Source organism: Hylobates moloch, unplaced genomic scaffold (assembly GCF_009828535.3).
Source record: "Hylobates moloch isolate HMO894 unplaced genomic scaffold, HMol_V3 SCAFFOLD_21, whole genome shotgun sequence".
Lineage (NCBI taxonomy): Eukaryota > Metazoa > Chordata > Mammalia > Primates > Hylobatidae > Hylobates > Hylobates moloch.
The window spans coordinates 36,807,874-36,830,516 of NW_026652296.1; the positions used below are offsets into that span (position 1 = coordinate 36,807,874).

General features: G+C 45.4%; 1 protein-coding gene across 5 annotated transcripts in view; it reads right to left on the reverse strand.

The window, feature by feature from the left end:
• SYNDIG1 (synapse differentiation inducing 1) overlaps window positions 1–22,643 on the reverse strand; it is a 195,684-nt gene that overhangs the window by 119,247 nt on the left and 53,794 nt on the right. For all 5 annotated transcript variants that reach the window (XM_032142053.2, XM_032142054.2, XM_032142052.2 and 2 more), the window contains exon 2: window positions 3,421–3,978. In XM_032142053.2, the coding sequence (XP_031997944.1) occupies window positions 3,421–3,900 (480 nt within the window). In that variant the 5' untranslated portion in view covers window positions 3,901–3,978. The remainder of the gene's footprint in view (window positions 1–3,420; window positions 3,979–22,643) is intronic.

Sequence of the window (22,643 nt, forward strand, 5' to 3'; positions counted from 1 at the left end):
TTGAATGTAGTCCATTGTGAAGCACCAGGAGGGAGGTTAACTGAGAACTAAGAAGATTTGCTGCTCACCTGCTCCCCTTCCACCTGCTCCTCTCCCACCTGCTCCCCTCCCACCTGCTCCCCTCCCACCTGCTCCCCTCCCACCTGCTCCCCTCCCACCTGCTCCCTTCTCACCTGCTCCCCTCCCACCTGCTCCCCTCCCACCTGCTCCCCTCCCACCTGCTCCCCTCTCACCTGCTCCCCTCCCACCTGCTCTCCTCCCATCTGCTCACCTCCCATCTGCTCACCTCTCACCTGCTCCCCTCCCACCTGCTCTCCTCCCATTGACCTTAGCAGAGCGTAGTTATTCAAGAGAAGTGCATGGATGCAATGAGAGGGAGGGGGAAACCCACAGGGGTGAGAAAGAACGGATGGAGACATTCAAATGTCCTTTTCAATCTAGTTACCATCCCAAGCCTTCTATCGCTGGGGCATACTGTGTCCTGGAGGGATTTTCCAAAAACTCCTAAGAAAGCTGAAAATCCTCTGCTGGCCAGTTTGGCCGGGGGCTTGGGAGCATCTCTGATCCCTTCCTTTCTACCCTCTCATCTCCATTAATGACAAATTTCACCTTTTAGAAATTTCTTCACCACTTCTAATGCTGTCCTTATGTTCTCTCACCTTCCCTTATGATGAGCCCCAAAAGAGGCAGGGGGCACATCTGGTTTGGTCCTAGCCCCAGGCTGCCTCCCCTCTCGCCTCCATCTCCCCTACATCCTTGTCCCACTCTTGGCCAGAGCAGCTCCTGAAAATACAGATCAAGATCTAACCACAGCCCTTCTGCCTGAAACCCTTCCATGGACCTGCATGGTTGAGCGCAGGCACCAAGGCCGCCTCGTGCGATTCCCAGGTCCTCCACGTGACATCCTGCTCACTTTGTGTTGTCTTGTGGATTAAATGTTGGCGCATTCTGGCTCTTGGTTACTCTAACAAATCTATTCAGGCTCCCCAGCAACATGGCCTGTGTGGTGGGGCACAGCAGTGACCCTGAAGCAGAGGGGACAGATGCTCTGGGTGGGGCCTGGCTCTCTGGGCTCCAGGCCCACCTCTCCCAGGGCTCCTTCTTGACTCTTTGGTGGGTCCCTTCTGTCTCACACGTATCTGAGTTTGTGACTCTGCATAAATCCAGTCTCCCTTAGGTGGCTGATAAGGTCCTTACTGATGGGACCCGCTCCTTCTCCAGCCTGTCTCCCACCCCCGTCCTCCCTGTAGGCCTCTGCATTTCTGACCAGTTCCTCTTCCCTGCAGATCTCCAGAGCTGCTGCTTCTGTGCTCCCCAGGTCCTCTTGGACTGGAATTTCTCTGCTAGCTCCCCTCAAGCCTCTTCTTACTCAACCTCAAGACGCAGCCGGGGAAGGGCTCCTGCCTGTGTGATGACTTCTGAACCCCACATTGAGCACAGGGCCCCAGCCCCTCTTCAGAGCTGATGGGGTATTCCATTCCCATAACTCCTGGGGCTGCATTTTCGCGCATCTGCTTCTCTAATTCCACTCCATGCGAGTCGGGCAGCATTTATACCTTGCTGTCAGCAAAGCCCTCAGATCTTGGAAAACTTAGTAGACAGGGGCAGAGGCTTCTGAACAGAAGCCAAGCATGCTCCCAACTTTCCACAGCTGCAGCGTGGGCGTCCTCCCTCCCTTCACAGGTGTCACCAGAGGGCATTGGGGCCTGCGCAGATGCCCAGGCATCACGTCTTGGTCCTCTTCCATGCCACGACTCTCCGCTCCCTGCCAGTGGGCTTCCCGGGCTCCACTGGCTGGAGTTGCGCCGAAGTTTCCCTCTCCATTTCTGATCCTCCCTCCTGACTAAAGCTGGATCTCTCAGCTCCTGGTTCTCAATGGGGTCTCCAATCCTGATCTTCTGGTCTCCTTGGCCTGTCATTCCCTTGCAGTTTCTCCGGCCTTTCTATCAAGTGTGGGGTCCCATGGTTGTGGGTCTGATTCTGCTCCAAACTTCCTCCCTATTGCTTTCTCCTGCCACCTCCACCGTCCAGGCAGAGTACACCTTGCCAAGGGAGCCTCACCTGCTAAAGACGGTCCCACATGGCTGGAGAAAGTCACGGAGCCCTGGGTCTGACCAGATCTTCACACGAACTCATACTGCAGCTGGGCAGTTTCTCCAGGAATCTTTTCTAGAACGGGCACTTCCCCCAGTTCATTGCTCTAGACCGCCTGCAATCTCCTCACACCCCAGGAGCCTCTCTGGCTGTGCTGATGCTCAGCCAACACGAACCCCTCCTTTCCTTCCTCCAACCCAGAGCCCTTCAAAGTTTCCCTTACCCCACCCTTCTCTTCTCTCCCAGGCCAGCATGAGGCCTTCTTCTGAGAGGCCAGCTCTCACACATACATGCCTGGAGTTCAGCTCCTGCCTCCCCAAGACCACTCCCCAGCCGCTGGCCACGGTCATGATTTTTCCATTCTGAACATTTCCTCTCCACCTACAAAAATATTCTCGCCTACCTCAGTGAAAAACAGACATCCCTTCCCCTTTTGGCCACACACTGCCTCTGAAGGTCGGATCTGCTCAGCGGTTTCCTTCCCCACCAAACTGACGGAAAGCCTGGCGCGTGTTTCCCTGACATCGCGTCCTGGGAAAACACCCCTGGCCTCACTGCAGTGGAATGACTTGGGGGGCATGGGCAGCAAAGCGCTAGTCCATGGCCTGCAGCAGCTGCTCTCACCCTCTCACCGGTGCTGCCCTGGGGGGACAATGTGCCACACACCCAGCAACCACTGTGCCTACCACACTGTATCCAACGTACAGTGTGTACATCTCTGTGCATGTAATTCAAATGCTGTCACCTGCCCTCCAGTCCACTAAAGAAGTGAGTCATCTAAGAAGTCAACTTATCTTCCCTTCAGGCTATCAGTACTTACACTTTCTTCCAGCACGGTTCAGCTCTATCAACAATCTCTCAGTAGTAACTGTGGAATGCAAAGTCAAGGAACCACAGGTGACAGTAGAAACACCTCCCAAAGTGTCCCCCGTCAAGTGTATTTCCAGCCTCATGTGGCTCTAGGATCAGGCGTCCCTCTCTCATCTTGTCAATGACCTCTCTGTCTCATGGGATGCGGGAGAGCAGGGAAAACTGATGAACCCACTGGCACTGCCATCTGCAGCCCCATCCGACAGCCATACCTGGGGTCATCTCATACCAGAATCACTGCTGAAGCGCCCCTGGCTTTCTGTTAATCTAAGTCTTTCCTCTCCTTCTATCTTCCACAAGCATTCAAGAGTGAAGGGCACCAAGACTGCCTTTGGTTTCTGCATTTTTGCACACCAGTTTCATTCCCTAACTTTTGCCAGGCATTCATGGCTCCTGCCCTCCCTAGAATCCCCATCATGCATTCCTAGAGGGCCTCTGACAAACACATCCTCTGACCTCCAGCTCCTGGAACTCCTCCTCTTCCTCCACATCGTAGGACAGGGTGTGGATTTTTATGTCATCAGCTGAGAGGTCGATGAACTTCCCATCGGGGTACTCGAGGCTGTCTTTGGTGGGTGACCGGTCCTCGATGAAGGTGGTCTCGCAGCAGTCGGCAGCCACACCGTCCCCCCAGGAGCGCAGCATGCCCTCTGAATAGAGGATGATGTTGGGCCTGTAGCGGGACTCCACTGACTGCTGCAGGGTGTTGGGGTCCAGCAGCTGCTGCACTGGCTCACTCCTGCTGCTGTCCAGGCTGGCCGGCACTGTGCTGGCCCCCACCCGGTGGCTCTGGTACTGGGGCGCTGGGTAAACAGACACCAGACCATCTCTGCTCTCGGCCATCAAGTTTCTGGTGTTAATTAAACCATTCCTCTTGCCAGCATCACTGATTTTACTGTGCACCAGCATGCTCTTCTGTTCAATGATGCCATCCATGGTCCTCTCTCCCCAACTGGGCGTCAGGCTGGCGGGCTGGGCATGTAGTTTACACTTGTCTCAGGGAACCCATTTCTCCTGGAGGAGGAGAAAACAGAGATGAGACAAGAGAATCACACTTGAAAACAAGCTAATCACCCAGACCCACACTGTTTCAGACTGTACCAGCCAGCTGATAAACGCATAGTAACTGTGAGAGTTAGATAAAATGCAGTCCTACCTATTCGGTGAATGTTAAAAAGGATCTGTTGGGGCGGCTAGCCAGAGTTAGCAGAAATTGATTACCTGAATCTCTATAAAGTCTCTGCTTCCAAATGAAGGAGACTGCAGGAATTGGCTCCCTTGCAGCCTAGAGGAACCTTTGATTGCTAGCAGACATCCTGAAACCCACGGGTAAACCCAATCACATTAGCATCCGACAAGTCCATAGGAAAACAGAACTGTAAATCTGTAATGGGGATTAGCTCTTCCCAGGTACATGGCTGTTCATTCAAGCAGGAAATTATGTGACTGCAATAATCTCTACTTAGTGATGATCTTGAGGTGTCAAGTCCCAAACACGAATCTGCTACTGAGGCATCTTGAGAGAGGCACAGCTGGGTCTCCTAGGGTGCTCTCTGTAGTTGGCCACTCAGAATTTGCTGAGAACCAGCAGCATCAGCACCAGCTGGGAGCTTGTTGGAAATGCAGAATCTTGAGTAGCACCTGCACCTACTAAATCAGAATCTGCATTTTAACACCATCCCAGCTGATGAGTCTACACATTAAAGTGGAGGAGTGCTGGGCTACAGTGTACAGTGCACGTTTTGGCCTGCTGAACAAGTTGATTTTACAACTGATTATTTACTAAATTGTAAAATGTACTCAAATTATATCAAACAATTTATTTTTTTAAAAGAACAACTTTTTTCTTACTGAAGTGAATTTTTTCAACTTTGAGTATCATAAATTACGACTAAGTATGAATGAAAGGGATCAAAATTAGTGGAATTTTATTTTGTCATTTCCACATCCTTCGATATCTCTTTCAACACAGACTGGTTTGTCATATATATTGCCTTTGCTTCACAATTCCCATTAGCTCATTTCCTTCCATGTTTGCTGGTACCCACTCCTACCTGCTCAGAGCCTTTCCCTGGGCCTGGGTTCATCCGCTCAGAGATGAAACTGGGTTGATGGGAGGAGAGAGAATGCCTCTAATGAGGCTGCCATCTAGGGTTGTCCACATGGCTCTGTACCAATGCACTCTGGAGTCTTGCCCCAGGACAGTGCTACTGTTCTTCCAATTCCCTTTATAACTTTTGTGGGATTATTTATTTATTTTTTTCTCAGTCGATGATACTCAGAACCAGTAGCTACAGAGATGAAAGCCTCCTGCCTGACTCTTTATTTCTGCATAAGCAGTCTCTGCTATGTCAAGGATGCTCCCTTCTCTTGACCAAACACTTTCTGGGCTGCATCAACCACTGAGTTCTCCGTGTCATCATCTTATGAGACTTGGAGTCTGGTTTTGAGTTTGGCAGAGGAAGCCACCTTAAATGCATCACTGGCCAACAATGGTCCACCTGCTTCCTTATAGAGGAAGGCAGCTGGAGGAGGAGACGGGATGAAAAGAGGCCTCTGTGGCCTTGCATTTGAGTCCCTAGTTCTTAGTCTCTTGCTGTATCACTATTGTAAGAACTCTCCTGAGTAGTTACTAACATGCACAGCTAACCATGAGTTGGGGTGAATATCAGGTGAGTGGGAAAATTGAGGGGTTGTGAAAGAAAAATATAAGTCAGAAAGTAGGTATACAACATATCCTATACAAATTTTATATTCTACATAAACACATATACATTTTTTTACTTGGAGACTGTCACGGTACAAAGAACACTTTACTAAGAGTCAGGAGGCCAGGGATTCAGCCCTAGTTTTGCTACTAAATATCTGACTGTGGGCAAGGGGCTTATGAAAGTGGAATTATTAATGGGGTGATTGAGCAAGGAAAGCTTTCAGGTCCCTTTCAGCTCTGATTTTTTATGTCTTAGTCAAAGAGTTTTTGGGGTTTTATGGCAATTTTTCCACAAAATGGCTTCGGTGGTGAATTGTAGCAAACATTTAAAGAACTAATACCAGTCCCTCTCAAACTTTTCCAAAAAAACTGAAGAGAAGTGAGCACTTACTAAGTCATTCCATGAGGTCAGCATTACCCTGACACCAAAGCCAGATAAGACACCATAGGAACATTACAAACTCATATCCCTTATGAACACTAATGTAAAACTCCCAACAAAATACTACTAAACTGAATTAAGTAGCATATTAAAGGAATCATATACCATGATCAAGTGAGATTTGTTTCTGGAACACAAGGAGGGTTAAAATCATGAAGATCAATCATTGTAATACACCACATTAACAGAATGAAAGACAAAAAATACATGATTATCTCTATTGACATAGAAAAAGAATTTAATGCTTTTCTACTAAGCGTTTCTGGAAAAGCTTTTCCCTTTCATGATAAAAACATGAAACGAACTAGGAATAGAAATAAATTACCTCAACAGAATAAAAGCTATATTGAAAAATCCACAGTGAACATCATATTCAGTGGTGAAAGCACCCGTAACATCAAGAACAAGGCAAAGATGCCCATTTTTCCCACTTTTATTGAACACTGTACTAAAAGTTGTAGCCAGAGAAATTAGGTAAGAAAAAGAAATAAAAGGCACTTAACTGGAAAGGAAGAAGTATGATCTCATATATAGAAAACCCTGAAGATTCCACAAAAAAATCTGTTAGAACTAATAAATGAAGTTAGCAAAGTAGCAGGATACAAAGTTAATACACAAATCTCAGCTGCATTTCTATATACTAACAATGAAGAGTCTGAAAATAAATTTTTAAAAATTCATTTACAATAGCATCAAAAAGGACACAATACTTCAGAATTAATTGAACCAACGAGGTGAAGGACTTGTACAATGGAGTCATCAAAACATTGCTGAGGCAGGGCGTGGTGGGTCATGTCTGTAATCTCAGTACTTTGGGAGGCTGAAGTGGGTGGATCACTTGAGGTCAGGAGTTCGAAACCAGCCTGGCCAACAACATGGTGAAACCCTATCTCTACCAAAAATACAAAAATTAGCTGGGCGTGGTGGCGGGTGCCTGTAATCCCAGCTACTCATGAGGCTGAGGCAGAAGAATTTCTTGAAAACAGGAGGCAGAGGTTGCAGTGAGCTGAGATTGTGCCACTGGACTCCAGCCTGGGTGACAGAGCAAGACTCCATCTCAAAAAAAAAAAAAAAAAAAAAAAAAAACTGCTGAAAAAAATTAAAGAAGACGTGAATAAATGGGAAGACATTCCATATTCATGCACTGGGAACCTTAATATTGCTAGGATGTCAATACTATCCAAAGTTATCTATAGATTCAGTGTGATCGGTAGCAAAATCCCAATGATGTTGTCTGCAGAAACAGAAAAACCCATTCTAACATTCATATGGAATCTCAAAGAGCTCAGGCTGGGCTTAGAACAAAGTAGGAGTAATCACACCTCCTGATTTTAAGACTTACTACAATGGCACTAGAATCAAAACAGTGTGATATGGCATAAATACACATATATAGACCAAGTGAATAAAATAGCCCAGAAATAAACCCTTGCTTATACAATCAAATGATTTTTGACAAGGGTGCCAACACCATTCAATAGGGAAAGGACTTTTTTTTTTCAACAAATGGTGCTAAAAAATGGGACACCCGCATGCATAAGAATGAAGTTGAACCCTTACCTAACATCATATTCAAAAACCAATCCCAAGGAAATCAATCACCTAAATGCAAAATCTAAAACCATAAAACTCTTAGAAGAAAACAGGGCAAAAGCTTCATGACATTGGACTTGTCAATGATTTCTTGGATGTGACACCAAAGGCAGAGGCAACAAAAGAAAAACCAACTTGGACTTCATAACAATTTAGAAATTTTTGTGCATCAATAGATAATATCAACAGCATAAGAAAGTAAGCCACAGAATGGGAGAAAACATTTGCAAATCATATATCTAATAAGGAATTAATACCCAGGATATATAGAGAATGGCTAAAACTCAACAACAAAAAATAATCTGATTCAAAAACTGGCAAAGGACTTGAATAGACATTTCTCCAAAGAAGATATACAGATGGCCAATAAGCCCATGAAAAGATGCTCAACAACACTCATAATGGGAAATGAAAATCAAAACTACATATGAGATATGACCTCATACTCACTGGGACGGCTACTGTTAAAAAAAAACAATAACGGAAAATAACAGTGTTGATGAGGATGTGAAAAAAATTGGAATCCTTGTGCACTGCTGGTGGGAATGAAAAACGGTGCAGTCGCTTTGGAAAACAGTATGGCAGTTCCTCAAATAATTAAAAACAGAATTACCTTATGGTCCAGAAATTCCACTTCTGGATATATACCAAAAGGAGTTGAAAACAGGGTCTCAAGGAGATACTTGCATGCCATGTTCATAGCAGCATTATTCATAACAGTTGAAATGTGAAAGCATCTCAAGTGTCTGTGGATGAATGGATAAGCAAAACGTGCTATCTACATTTAATGGAGTATTGCTCAGCTTTAAAAAAGGAAGGGAGTTCTCACATAGGCCACAGCATGGATGGACCTTGAGGACATTACTCTAAGTGAAATAAGCTAGTCACATAAAGACATACGATGTATGATTCCATCAATATGAGGCACTTAGAGTCACCAAAAGTGTGGTTTCCAGGGGATGGGAGACGTGTGAGGAGTTATTATTTAACAGGCATGGAATGAAAAGCGATCTAGAGATAGATGGTGGATAGATGGTGATGATGGTTACACATTATAAATGTACTTAATACCACTGAACTGTACACTTAAAAATTGTTAAGATGGTAAATTTTATGCGAACATAAAAAAAATTAGAAAAACTCAATTAAACTGAACTAAAATAAAACATAAAAAGAAGAGCTATCTATGTGGAGATTCATGCTAAAGTATTTACAGATGAAATAAAAGATACACTGTCTGGGACTTGTTTAAAATCATCTGGATAGGAAGGAGAAGTGCACACCAAACTGAGAAAACAAGACTGTGGGCTGACCACTGATCATCTCAATTGGAATTCTCATCTGGAATTCCTCCTCCTCCTTCACATCCTAGGATGTCAAGGAACCACAGGTGACAGCAGAAACACGTCCCAAAGTGTGCCCCCTCAAGTACATTTCCAGCCTCATGAGGCTCTAGCATCAGGCATCCCTCTTTCATCTTGCCAGTGACCTCTCTGTCTCACGGGATGCAGGACAGCAGGGATCCCCGATGAACCCACCAGCACTGCCATCTGGAGCCCCATCTGACAGCCATTACCTGGGGTCATCTCTGACCATCTCTGATCACTGAAGGAGGAGTGTATACCATACCGAGAAAACAAGACTGGCAGCAGGAGTGATGAATGAAGGTGTGCTGTATACCATACAGGGAAAACAAGACTGGCTGTGGATTGACCACTGAAGGGGGAGTGTACACCATACAGGGAAAACAAGACTGGCTGTGGATTGACCACTGAAGGAGGAGTGTACACCATACAGGGAAAACAAGACTGGGTGTGGATTGACCACTGAAGGAGGAGTGTATCCCATACAGGGAAAACAAGACTGGCTGTGGACTGATCACTGAAGTAGAAGTGTATCCCATACTGAGAAAACAAGACTGGCTGTGGGCTGACCACCAAAGTTGGTTGATGGGTGCACATGATTCATTATGGAATCCTCTCTCCTTTCATGTGTGTTTGAAATTTTCTGTAATAGAGAGGTTTGAAGAAATCAACAGGTTAAGCTGTGCAGGGGAGATGTTCCAGGCAGAGGGGACAGCATAGGTAGTGTTTGGGAAGCAGAGGAGGAGGCCGGGGAGATAAAGTTAGGAGGGGCAGGTCTCATGTAGAGGCTCATAGGAAGCAATCGGCATGTGGAAGAAAGGCTTCAGTGGGATGTGATCATCATAGAGGCAGTTCAGGCAGATGGATGTGTGAACAGCATGAGGAATGGGTACAAGGCGAAGCACAATAAGCCCTGGTGGTGTGGACGACTGACAGACGCGGTGGTCCTCTACTGCTCAAAGGGCTTTTGGGCAGTAAAAAGGGTGTGATGCCCTCCAGGAAACTTTGGGGTCCATGACCCAAGACAGCCCCAGTGATGGTTCCCTGCTTTGTGTATTTTATGTGAAAAATGGGTCATGAAGAGGCAAAATGTGTAGCCTCATCCCACAGCTGGAGGACTCCACATTCAGCAGCTCAGACCACAGGGTCCTCCCTGGGTGACATGGGGGTCCTGAGACCATGCTGGCAGTAGGAGTGATGAATGAAAGCACGCTGGGGCTCTCACTTGTCCCTCTCAGGTACAGCCACTCCTCCAGGCTGTGTGTGGAAGGCTGTTCCGCTTGGCTCACCTGAGTAAGCAGGCATAGCCCGGAGGATATTTAGGAAGGGCACACTCAGTTTCCAACACAGAGGTGGCTGTGGGGCCTGAGGCTATCTCCAATATGCCCAGGGAGAGCTCCCGGCCAGACAGACGCGCTTCTTAGTGCCTTGAAGGAGTTGATCCAGGGAGCCGGGTCTCCTGAGTAGGGTGGCACTGATGCATTCAGCGGGGCCTTTCTTGCTTGGAGAGTGTTTGAGGAACACAGCGAGACTCAGGATGCCCAACTCCTCCCTGCCTCTGGAGACAAAGGTCCATTCTGAATTGGCCTTTGAGTGCGCTGACACCCACAGGGATGTGGGTCCCCAGGAATTTCACCCGTGGCCACACTCAGACATCACCTGTTTTTGGAGCAGAGTTGGTCATCTGGGCTCCCACGCTGCCCAGCTCAGGCCTGGATGACAGCATGGCCACACCCCTCTGGTTCTGCTGGGGACAAGGCATCGCAGCTGCACTGCAGGCTCTCCCATCACAGCCATGATCTCAACCATCCTTGCAGTTCTGATGATGCTTCCTGTACCATTCATCTGTTCCACTAGCACTTGATGAATAACTAAGTGATGTTTTGCCAATACCAGCCACAAATGAATCCTGAAACATGTGTGTCAAGAACTTCACTGATGAAAACAGAACAGGACTCTCCATCAATGAGGAAAAATTACTTGTTTAAGTCAGTACCCCAGTGAAAGTTGTCAGAATCAAAATGGAGTCAGTAACGTTAAGAAAGCCCTGACAAATAGAGCCAGGGGAGGCCATGAAGAGAGGATTCTCATGCTTGTATGCTTAATAACAAAACAAGACTACAAAACCCACAGCATTTTAAACAAAAAACACTTCTGCGAGGACATCTGCCCAGCAACTGCCCGCCCAGCCTCAGAGTGGTGCCACCCTTGTTATTAATCTTTATAGCCAAGGATAATTATTTCAAAACAATTGTGCAATCTTCACCTTTTTTTTTCATGAAAAACTTTTGTCTTCTTTTACCTCCCTGAATGTGCACACAGTTTACTATGGCATGTGTGTTCCCATTGCAAAGCTTTATGCCCAGATAAACATCTTTTCTTTTAGAGAGCTTCTCTCTGTTTATGATTAAGGTTGACACCTAGAGAGATGTGTAATTTAAAAGCCCGTCTATCTTGGACTAAGTTATTGAACGCTAGTAGCTTTTCTTGATTTATAAATAAACCTTCCATTTAGGAAGGAACTATTCTAGCCAGAAATTCAGAAGTACTTAGGAGGAAAGCACACTGCTGTACATTTAGTGATGAGGTTTGGATTTTCATCAAGCAATTTCCCACAACTTCCCTTTGACATGAAGAGCTACTCCTATGCTCTCACCAGGAGGTGTCTGCACACAAGCCAGCAGAATACATCAGCAAATGACTACGGTCCTGCTTCAGAACTGGCAATGGTTCCCATCTCATCCCTGTCTTAACTCAAGGTAATGGCCTACTGAAACCAAGATCATAACATGTAAAGAGTTACTGTTTTCTTATGGCTCTGCGTGTTGGAAGCTTCCTAAACCTAAACCAGCAAACACCACCCCCCACACCAAGTGACAATCATCCCTCAATGCAAGTGAAAACCATCCAGGGGTTGGTGACAAAATACTCCAGCTGGGCAAAAGCCAGCTCTTCAGAGCAGAGGTGGCCTCAAGTCCTAATGCAATGTCACCAATAAAAGTTTCAAAACAGAACTCCCTCCCTCAAACCCAGGGAAGAAAGGAAGCCGCTCCGTGTCCAGCCCCTACCACACCACGAGCATGTGGCAGGTACTTCCATGCATCCACCTGACAGGCACTTAGTGGGTACCTACCGCGTGCAGGCAGTGTGTAGTGTGTTGAGTGCAGGGGTGTAGCTGGGGACCTAGGTGACCACCAGCAGGGACCCTGCACGCAGCACAGGAGGAAGACAATTTTTCGAATGAGCACCGACGTGTGACCAGTGGGCGAGACAAAGCTGCCTTGAGGGAACAAACACAGGGCGCAATCTCCTGTGAAGACCCGCTGACGGCAAGCCCTGAACGGGGTGAGGAGTTAGCCAGGGCCAGACTGAGGGGCAGTGTTTCGGCTGGGGGAAATCCCTGCCCAGCGCACTGGGCCCTGAGGCAAAGGCCAGCAGAGGGACCTGTGCAGAGGCTCAGAAAAGAAGAGAGGGAGGGCACAGGCCTGGCCAGGCAGGAGCCCCGGAGCTTGTGCTGACAACCTCAGGAGTCCAGGTGGGATCTACAGGCTCCTGGGGCTTCCCTGAGTGCCTGACGAGGGAGGGGAGGGGTGGAGGCTGTGAAGAGGGGGCCCCCTGCTTCTAGCTTAGGCCCTAGGATTAGGGAAAGGCATGATGACAAAGTCACATCAATCAGGAACTGATACAGTTTGGATGTTTGTGGGTTCCAAATCTCGGGTTGAAATGTGATCCCTAGTGTTGGAGGTGCGGCCGGGAACGAGGTGCCCTCCCTAGGGTAACAAGCTCTCGTAAGAGCTGGTTTTTGAAAACAGACTGGGACCCCCTCCTCTTTCTCTTGCTCCCCCTTTGTCTTGCGATGTGCCTGCTTCCCTTCACCTTCTGCCATGAATAAAAACCTCCTGAGGCCTCACCAGAAGCTGAGCAGATGCCAGTGCCGTGCCTGTACAGCCTGCAGAACCATGAGCCCAAACAAACTTCCTTTAAAAATAAATCATCCAGGCTTAGGTATTCCTTTATAGCCATGCCAAATGGACTAACGTAGGGGCTGAATCCGTGGGTGCCCCACTCCGTGCCCTGGCTCCCATCATCCCAGGGACTGATGGTGCCATCACGGCTCACATACAGGTCAGGCCAGGCCAAAGGGGCTATGGCGCCTGGTGCAGCCTCAGCCAGCGACAGTGAGAAGCACCCAGCACCTTTGTCCTGGGGTGGGACAGCTCGGAGGCTGGTGTTTCACACTTCTCTAGCGCCCCCCAGAGATCAACTTGCTGTATAACACAGCATTTGTCTATGGCCTTCCCTCCCTGGTCCTCGACTGGTGTTTCCTGGGATCCCCTCCTCTCCCAAATTCTCATCCCCAGGCTTGTTTCTCGGGGACAAACCCAAGGCATCAGACTATTGTCAACAAGCCTGCGAGGTGTTATCACAACTTCTGTATGGACAAGAAAACTAAGCAGGTCAACTTGTATGTCTGTAAACCCACAGCTCTGTAATATTACTAGATGATTGCAGTTTGTTTCTGTGGTCAGAGCTGGAGAAGGGGGTAAATATCTGCCTGCACAGATCCAAGCAGAAACCACCAGAAAGAGCTGGAAGGCCTCCCAGCCTGCAAGGAGGAAGGTAATGTGCCTATGTGGACAACACGTCTTACAACAAAAATTAGAAACAGGCCAGGACAGTTAATTCTGCAAGTGTATAAGCTGCCTGATTGCAGGAAAAGCGTGTCTCGGTGTCCTCAGTTCCCCGGAGAATAACTCCTCAGGGCTCACTGCCATTCTGGTCCTCCAGAGCAGCCTCAGAAGGTGGAGTAATCTAAGCCTGCCCCTAAAAGACGGATTCTCTCCCACGTGCTGGGGAACAGTTAGCTTTCCTGGCTTCTGAGGCCCAGGAGAAGGAAGACTCAGACCCCTAACCCTTTCCCAAGAAAGTGACTGCTCCAGTAACCTCCAGGATGTGCCCTGGTCGTGTCTTTTGGATTCCACAAGGTCCTAAACCCTAACAGTGGTTGATCTAAATGCAGATAGAAAAGATACGAAGAGAAATAGGTGGAGATTGAGCCCAGGCGTTTCCAAGCCTTACAGTCCTCATGGAGCAGAAGACCCCAGGTCTCTGTTGGAAAGCTGCGGAAACAGCTCAGGCTGTGGGGCCGCACGTGGATGCTCCCGGCTGAAAGGCTGGGGGTGCAGGAAAATCCCAACTCTGTTGCTTTCTTTAACTTTAATTAGTATTTTCATTCATTTTTTAAAATAATTGCTTTACTGAAATATCATTTGCATGCCATGAAATTCATCCAAATTTAAAGATGTATAATTGAGTGAGATTTACTATATTCACAAAGTTGTGCAGTGCAACCCTTATCACTATCTGATTCCAGAACATTCCTGTCACCCCATGCCCATGATGCGGTTCCTTTCCCCAGCCCCTGGCAAACACTGATCTACTTTCTGTCTCTATGAATTTGCCTATTCTGGACATTTCATGTAACTGGAATCATACACTAGGTGGCCTCTCATGACTGCCTTCTTTCACCTGGCATGATGTGTTTGAGGTCATTTCTTTTCATGGCAGGCTCATATTCCACGGTACGGAAGCACTGCATTGTGTTTACCTTCACTGCGCTTTCAGTTTGGGGGGAAATGGTGGTTGCTATCCTTTAGCTCTTGTATAATACGGGGCTAATTATGATTACAGCTCTTTGGCTGAATGGTTGATAAGACAGTGTGTTCTTTTTCTGGCAGGTATATAGTGAGAATAAAACTACCTTAAAAACAAAGCCCTCAGTGGTACAGTACCTCTGGGGTGAGGGAATGGCATTTTGTGTATGGCCTGGAACGTAAAGTGACAACATAGTAGATGTTCAGGAAGCAGAGACAGGGTCTCAGAAACATTAGATGGACCAGACAAATCCCACTGGAGGCAGCCTCTGTTACCCACCGATGGAAGAAAATGCTGCAGGCTGGGCCTGCTTACTCACTGTGAGATAGAAAAACTCAGTCCCCAGCAGATGCTTTTGCATGCCAAGTGTCCCAGCAGAATAAACCAGCACACGCAGAAGCCACTTTCCCCACCAGAAATGGGATCTGAGCAATTTCATGCTCAACCTGCATGTAGCACGCAGAGTACACACCTTCTGTGAAGAAGGCTAGCCTGCTCCAGGGGGAATTATGCATTGTAAAAGTGACAGAGTTATACATGGACCTATCCATGAAGAAATTAGGATTACTCATTACAGGTAGCATTTTTTTTTTCAAACTTGTCTCTAATGTTTCATAGATGGTTTTGCTCTGAGGAATTGGCTAGAAAAAAATCCAGTGAATGTTTTGGGAACAAGTATTGCAAGTGCAATTATTTTCAAACAAATGCATGAATAAAGAAATACAGAAAAACTGGAGTATCAGAACTTTCTCTTATTAGTTTTCCTTTTTTTTCTGAACCTGCGAATAAGTCTAGATTTCTTTCAAAAGTCTATGTCTCGCCCACCCTACCACCCACCCATCTCCCTTTCTTAAACATACCTACTCCTTTCACAGAATGACTTAAAGATCTGCACTGTTGGTTTATGATTTGTTACTGTACAGAGTGGAAGGAACTTCACAACACAGTATTCCATGTCCATCCCTGTGTTTCTAATTAGAAACCTCAAATGCCGATTATATTGTGCAGTATCAGTCATATTTAACATATAAGACCATCTGTGTAGCAGCCTCTCCAAGTAGTAACAGAATGAAGTCAGCTACCTATGCAACTGAAGGAGAAAATAAGACTAATTGCAGGCCAGGCACAGTGGCTCACACCTGTAATCCTAGCACTTTGGGAGGCTGAGGCAGGGGGACTGCCTGAGCTCAGAAGTTCAAGACCAGCCTGGTCAACACGATGAAACCCCGTCTCTACTCAATTACAAAAAAAAATAGCTGGGCATGGTGGCATGTGCCTGTAGTCCCAGCTACTCAGGAGCCTGAGGCAGGAGAATCGCTTGAACTCAGGAGGCAGAAGTTGCAGTGAGTAGAGATTGCACCACTGCTCTGCAGCCTGGGCCACAGACAAGACTCCGTCTCCAAAAATAAAATAAAATAAAATAAAACCCCAAAAACAAACAAACAAAACTCCCCACAAAACTAATTGCAGTTTCATTTAGCCAGAGTGTTTGGCATGTTTGACAGGTATGGCTGCTCCTGACCCTTCTTATACAGCTCAATTTGGCAAGGCATTAGGAGGACACCAGGTGCTGGGTCTTTCCCAAACCCTAACACTCTTAGAAGCCTTTTGTGTAAATAGTAAAACTTCCCTACTGCTAGGCGAATGATATGTGTAATTCACCAAGGCCCAAGTGTAGAGAGAAAAGAGCTGCTTGCAAACCCTCATTAAAACAATTAAAATTTGCCTTTAGCACAAACACAAAGAAAAGCCTGTTATTTGGCAGTGGAGAGAGTTAATGAAACATTTGAGACCAGATCAGTTATTACTATTTAGCATTTAAATGGCACATTACAATTGCAAAATGCTACATCATCCTATGTATCGTTTTTGGTGGCCTGGGACTTCCTGTACACAAAGCCAACCCAAACTTCTGCTGGTGAGTGATGCTTTGTCATAGCACAGCACCACTGGGTCAAGTCCACAGGAACTCCAAATCTGATTTATAAGCAGTCAGACACATATAGCAGATATGATGTGATTTTGGAAACAAGAAAACCTGCAGATTCAGACCATTGTTGCTTTTAAAAGTTGTGCCAACTCTCTTTAGCTTTGTAAGTCTCCGCTTCATTTTTAAGGATAATGTGGAGGGAGGAAGCTTCTTCCCCTGTGACACTGCCATGTCCACCATTACCAACTCCACCACTCTCACCGTGACCACCATCTCCATTATCTCCACCATCACCACCATAACCATCACTACCTTCACTACGTCATCACCTCAAGAACTTCAATCACCATCACAATCAGCACCACTGACATAGCCATTGCAATAATCACCACCACCAGGGGTACTACCATCACCACCACTCTCCCCACCACTGACACCATCACCAGGAGTACTACCATCACCACCACCATCACCATCCCCACCACTGACACCATCACCAGGAATACTACCATCACCACCACCATCACCATCCCCACCACTGACACCATCACCGGGAATACTACCATCACCACCACCATCATCATCCCCACCACTGACACCGTCACCGGGAATACTACCATCACCACCACCATCATCATCCCCACCACTGACACCGTCACCAGGAATACTACCATCACCACCGCCATCACCATCATTATTCCCAACACTGACACCATCACCGGGAATACTACCATCACCACCACCATCATCATCCCCACCACTGACACCGTCACCGGGAATACTACCATCACCACCACCATCATCATCCCCACCACTGACACCGTCACCAGGAATACTACCATCACCATCCCCACCACTGACACCATCACCGGGAGTACTACCATCACAACCACCATCACCATCCCCACCACTGATGCCATCACTGGGAGTACTACCATCACAACCACCATCAATGTCATCATCTCCACCACTGAAACCATCACCAGGGGTATTACCACCATCACCACGACCATCACCATCATTATCCCCACCACTGACACCATCACCACCGCCATCACCATCATTATTCCCAACACTGACACCATCACTATCATTATCCCCACCATTGATACCATCACCAGGAGTACTACCATCATCTTCACCACCATCACCACCATCATCCCCACCACTGACACCATCAGCAGGAGTACCACTGTCACCATCCCCACCAGTGACACTGTCAATAGGAGTACCATCACCATTACCACCATCATCCCCACTGCTGACACTACTGCCAGGATTTGAAAAACCAAGGCCACAGGACAAATACATCTAATACCTGCGTTTGTACAGCCCACAAGCTAAGAATGGTTTTCACATTTTTAAGTGGTTGAAGAAAATAGGAATATTCCATGACACACAAAAATTATGTGAAATTCAAATGTCAGTGTCCATAAATAAAGTTTTATTGGACTACACCCACAACCATTCATGCACATATGTCTATGGCTTCTTCTTCCCAACAAGGGAAGAGTTGAGCAGTTGTGACAGAGACCATATTGTCCATGAAGCCTAAAATATTATCTGACTCTTTACAGAAAAACTTTGCTGATTCCTAGCCATCATCCCTTCCATACCACCACCACCGCCACCACCATCACTACCAGAAATCAGACCCACAACCACCATTATATCACCACCACTACTACTACTAACAATAACATCACTGTTGGTACAAGTAATGTCACCAGTACCATTGTCATCATTACCATCAGCACCAGTGATGCCCTCCCACACACACAGTCCATGGTTTAGAGATGCAGAGGCTCCCATGTGACCAAAGATTTAAGTGATAAGATTGTGAATGTGGACACAGACTCAGCCAAGACGTCTTCCTCCCCACCCACTGAAGGAGAGAAAGAGAAAGCCTTGAAAGCATTCTCATCTCTAAAATTATTTTGGGTAAAACTGCTTTTTTTTCTTTGGAGGAGGGCCAGAGGGGCTTCATCTCTGAGAATTTCTAACCACAAGCCTGCACTCACACTCTCTCTGAGATTTCACACTCTTAATGTGCCTTGAAAAACACAGTTGAACACTTAGTTTGTAGTGTTTGGGGGTGGGAATCCACCACTGTGATTCTTGGCAGAAGCAAATGCAAATGTCCTCTAGGATAATATATGTTAAAGACAGGCCTAGAAAATGCCCATGGACAGTCTCAGAAAGCAACCTGATTTTGGGATTCAAGGGAGGGAAATGAGCACTGCTAATGGTTTGGATGCATGCGTCCCTTTGCAATTAATATGTGGGAACTAAATTTCAGAGGTGATGGCATTAAGAGGTGGAGCCCTTGGAGGTGATTAAGCCCTCATCCATAGGATTATTAGTGCCTGTATAGAAGGGCTTGAGGGGGAGAGTTAGCCATAGAACAATTGTTCGTGAAATACTTACATAAATAAAACACAAGAAGGAGCAAGTGACAAGTGACTACCAGAATAAATAGAAAAATGAAACATGTGAATTTCAAAAAGCAAAAAATATTTTTGTTGACATAAAAAACACAACAGAAGATTTGGAATCTAAACAGCAGAATAGACACAGCTAAGAAAAAAAAATGTAATCCAGAAGAAAGATCTGAGAAAATTACCCCAAATGCCTCATGAACAGAAAAAAAGATAAGAAACTGCAATGGGCAGCAAAGAGCCTGGCAGGTAGAATGAGAAAGATCAGTCTCTTCTAATGGGAGTCTGGGAAATGGAGAAAGAACGCCTGGGAGAGAAGCCGCACCTCAAAGGACACTACCTATGAAATGTTCAGCACTGATGGGAAACACAAATTCACTGATCCAGGAAATACCACATTGACACATTATATGAAACTGCTGAAGATTAAGTGGAAAGGTCTTAAAAGCAGTCAAAGGAAAATAGTGGATAATCTACATAGCAACAAAAACTAGAATGGCAAGACACATATCAAGCAATAATGGAAGCAAACGGACAGAGGACTAATATCTTCAATATACTGAGAGATATTAACTCTCAACCTTGAACTGGACATAATGAAATTATCTTTCAAGAGCCAAGTGAAAAATCCATTTGCAAATAAATAAAAAATCTACTTAGAGACTTAAACTAAAAGGAATTCTAAAGGATGCACTTTAGGAAGAAGAAAAATAATGCTGGGTGATGACCTGAGACGCAAGGACTTATGAGCACACAAACTCATGACATACTTATAAATCCAAACAAACATTGATTATATATCTATATATATCTATATATCTACATCTACATATCTATATATATAAATGTAAATCATTAGATTTATTCTTAAAACTCTAAACACAGGAAAACAATAGCATGTGAATCAGGAGGTGAGTGATTCTAAGATTCTTTTCATGTTCCAGAAGTGTGTTAACATGTTCAGTTTTATACTTAAATATACATAGGCAAATGTCAAGGATAACTACCAAATGAATGGAAACATTTCTAATCATTCTAAACCAGGAGAGAGAAGTACATGAGTAAGATTGAAACCTCAATCAAATAAAAAGAGGTAAGAAAAAAATGAAACATAAAAAAAATTGTCAATTAAAATAAATTGTTACTTTGGATTTAAAATAATATCCAGACATATGTTATTTATAAGAGATAGACCTAAAGCATATGGACATGGAAGCGCTAAAAGTAAAAGGATGGAAAACATATATACAAGGAAAATCCTAGGCAACAAATAAGAAATCTGGCACGGTGTAATGAATACAAAACAGACATTAAGGAGTAGAAAGTATTATTATATAGTAACACAGTTACACAGAGAGAGGTCCAATTAACCATATACAACAATTCTCAAATTATATGTACATAATCCATTTATATCACATTATATAAAGCAAAATTTATAGAATTATGGGGATAATGTAATATCTTCACCATCACAACAGGAGACTGCAAAGTATGCTCTCAATTATGCTGAGAAATAAACAGGCCAAAATTAAGAAAAACTAGAATATTTGAATAATAATTTTGATCAAAAATGCATGTATAAAACTTGGCATCCAACAGAGAATACAAATTCTTCTAGGCATACGTGTTCTCTTTCTCTCTCATTCTCTGTCTCTCTCGCTCTCTCTCCATTCTTCTCTCTCTTTCTTCCCTTCAAAAATTGATCAAGTATTAGGCCATGAAGTATGCTAGGCATGGTGGCTCATGCCTGTAATCCCAGCACTTTGGGAGGCTGAGGCAGATGGATCACCTGAGGTCAGGAGTTCCAGACCAGCCTGGCCCACATCGTGAAACCCCCTCTCTACTAAAAATAAAAAATCAGCCAGGCATGGTGGCGCATGCCTGTAATTCCAGCTACTCGGGAGGTGGAGAATTGCTTGAACCCAGGAGGTGGAGGTTGCAGTGAGCTAAGATCGTGCCACTGCACTCCAGTTTGGGTGACAGAGTAAGACTCTGTCTCAAAAAAAAAAAAAAAAAAAAAAGAAGATGACAATGAAGAAGAAGTATGTATAAAAAATCAGTATCTTACAGATCACTTTAGCCACAACGCAATTCATATAAAAGTTGATACAATTAATAAAAACCACGTTCATTTAGAAACGAAGGAAAAGAAATGCTTTCTTAATAACCATTTGATCAAAAAGGAATCATAACAAAATATAAAAATACTTAGGACAGAATCTTTGAGAAACTATTGAAACCTAGAGATGCAGGAGAAGAGGGAAATATGTAGCCTTAAATGCATATATTATTTTTAAAAGGTTAAAAATTAATGAGCCCCCATCTAAATTAATAAATTCACCAAAATAATAATAATAAGGGCAAAGAATACATGACAGGTGTTAATAAGGTAAGAGCAGAAGCTAGTGAAACAGAAAGCAAAGATACTACACAGAGGATCCACAAGGCCAAGTCTCTTCCCTGCAAAGACAACTCTCTGATGAGACTGTGTAAAGAGAGAGCCAGGGAGCCTGCTTCTGGGCTAGATGAAGAAGTGGACACGTATCACTCTTCCCCCTCTCTCCAAGACCCCGCTAAAATGTTAGTGAAAGAGCAAAAAGAATCTTAATGGAAGAGAAAATGGAAAAAATCATCCTTAACAAGATAATTTTTTTTCTTTTTTGAGACAGAGTCTCGCTCTGTCGCCCAGGCTGGAGTGCAGTGGCGCGATCTCAGCTCACTGTAAGCTCCGCCACCCGGGTTCACACCATTCTCCTGACTCAGCCTCCCGAGTAGCTGGGACTACAGGCGCCCGCCACCACGCCTGGCTAATGTTTTGTATTTTTAGTAGAGACGGGGTTTCACCGTGTTAGCCAGGATGGTCTCAATCTCCCGACCTCATGATCCATCCGCCTCGGCCTCCCAAAGTGCTGGGATTACTGGCATGAGCCACCCTGCCCGGCCAACAAAATAAATAATTTTAAAGCGTGGTAGATGAGGAATCTAACCAAAGGCGAGAAGAAGGAGTGTGGGCAGAAGCTGCAGCCAGGAATTCATGTTTGGAGCCCACAGGTGGCCAACAGGACACAGGAACATGGGCTGGCAGAGGACCTTTCATCAAAACCATGCACATGGACAGGCAACGGGACAGCACCATCGAAGTTGAGAAAAAAACCTTTAAAGTATGTACTCTACCAAGCACTCCTCCAAGGATGAGTAAAAACAAAAAAGGAAATAAAACAAGGATGACAATAAGTATTTTCAAGAGTCAGAAGATGTATCTCACAGCAGCCTGTCTGAATAAGTAACTTAGAGATTTACTCCAGAAACAAATGGCAGTGAAAACCATGGACGTGGATAATAGAGGATAAGGGGAAAGCAGTGAATAGCTTAAATGAATAAGAAGCAATCTCTGTATGGCAGCTGGCCAGCAGCAATCTGTCCCATTTATAACAAACACCCGTGGGCTTCACAAAGACCATCTTTGTGCACAAGAACGGCAGCGCGCATGCACAGCTGGAAGTTAAGATGGATGCCGTGAGGAAGGCGCAGGTTTCTTTCCTCA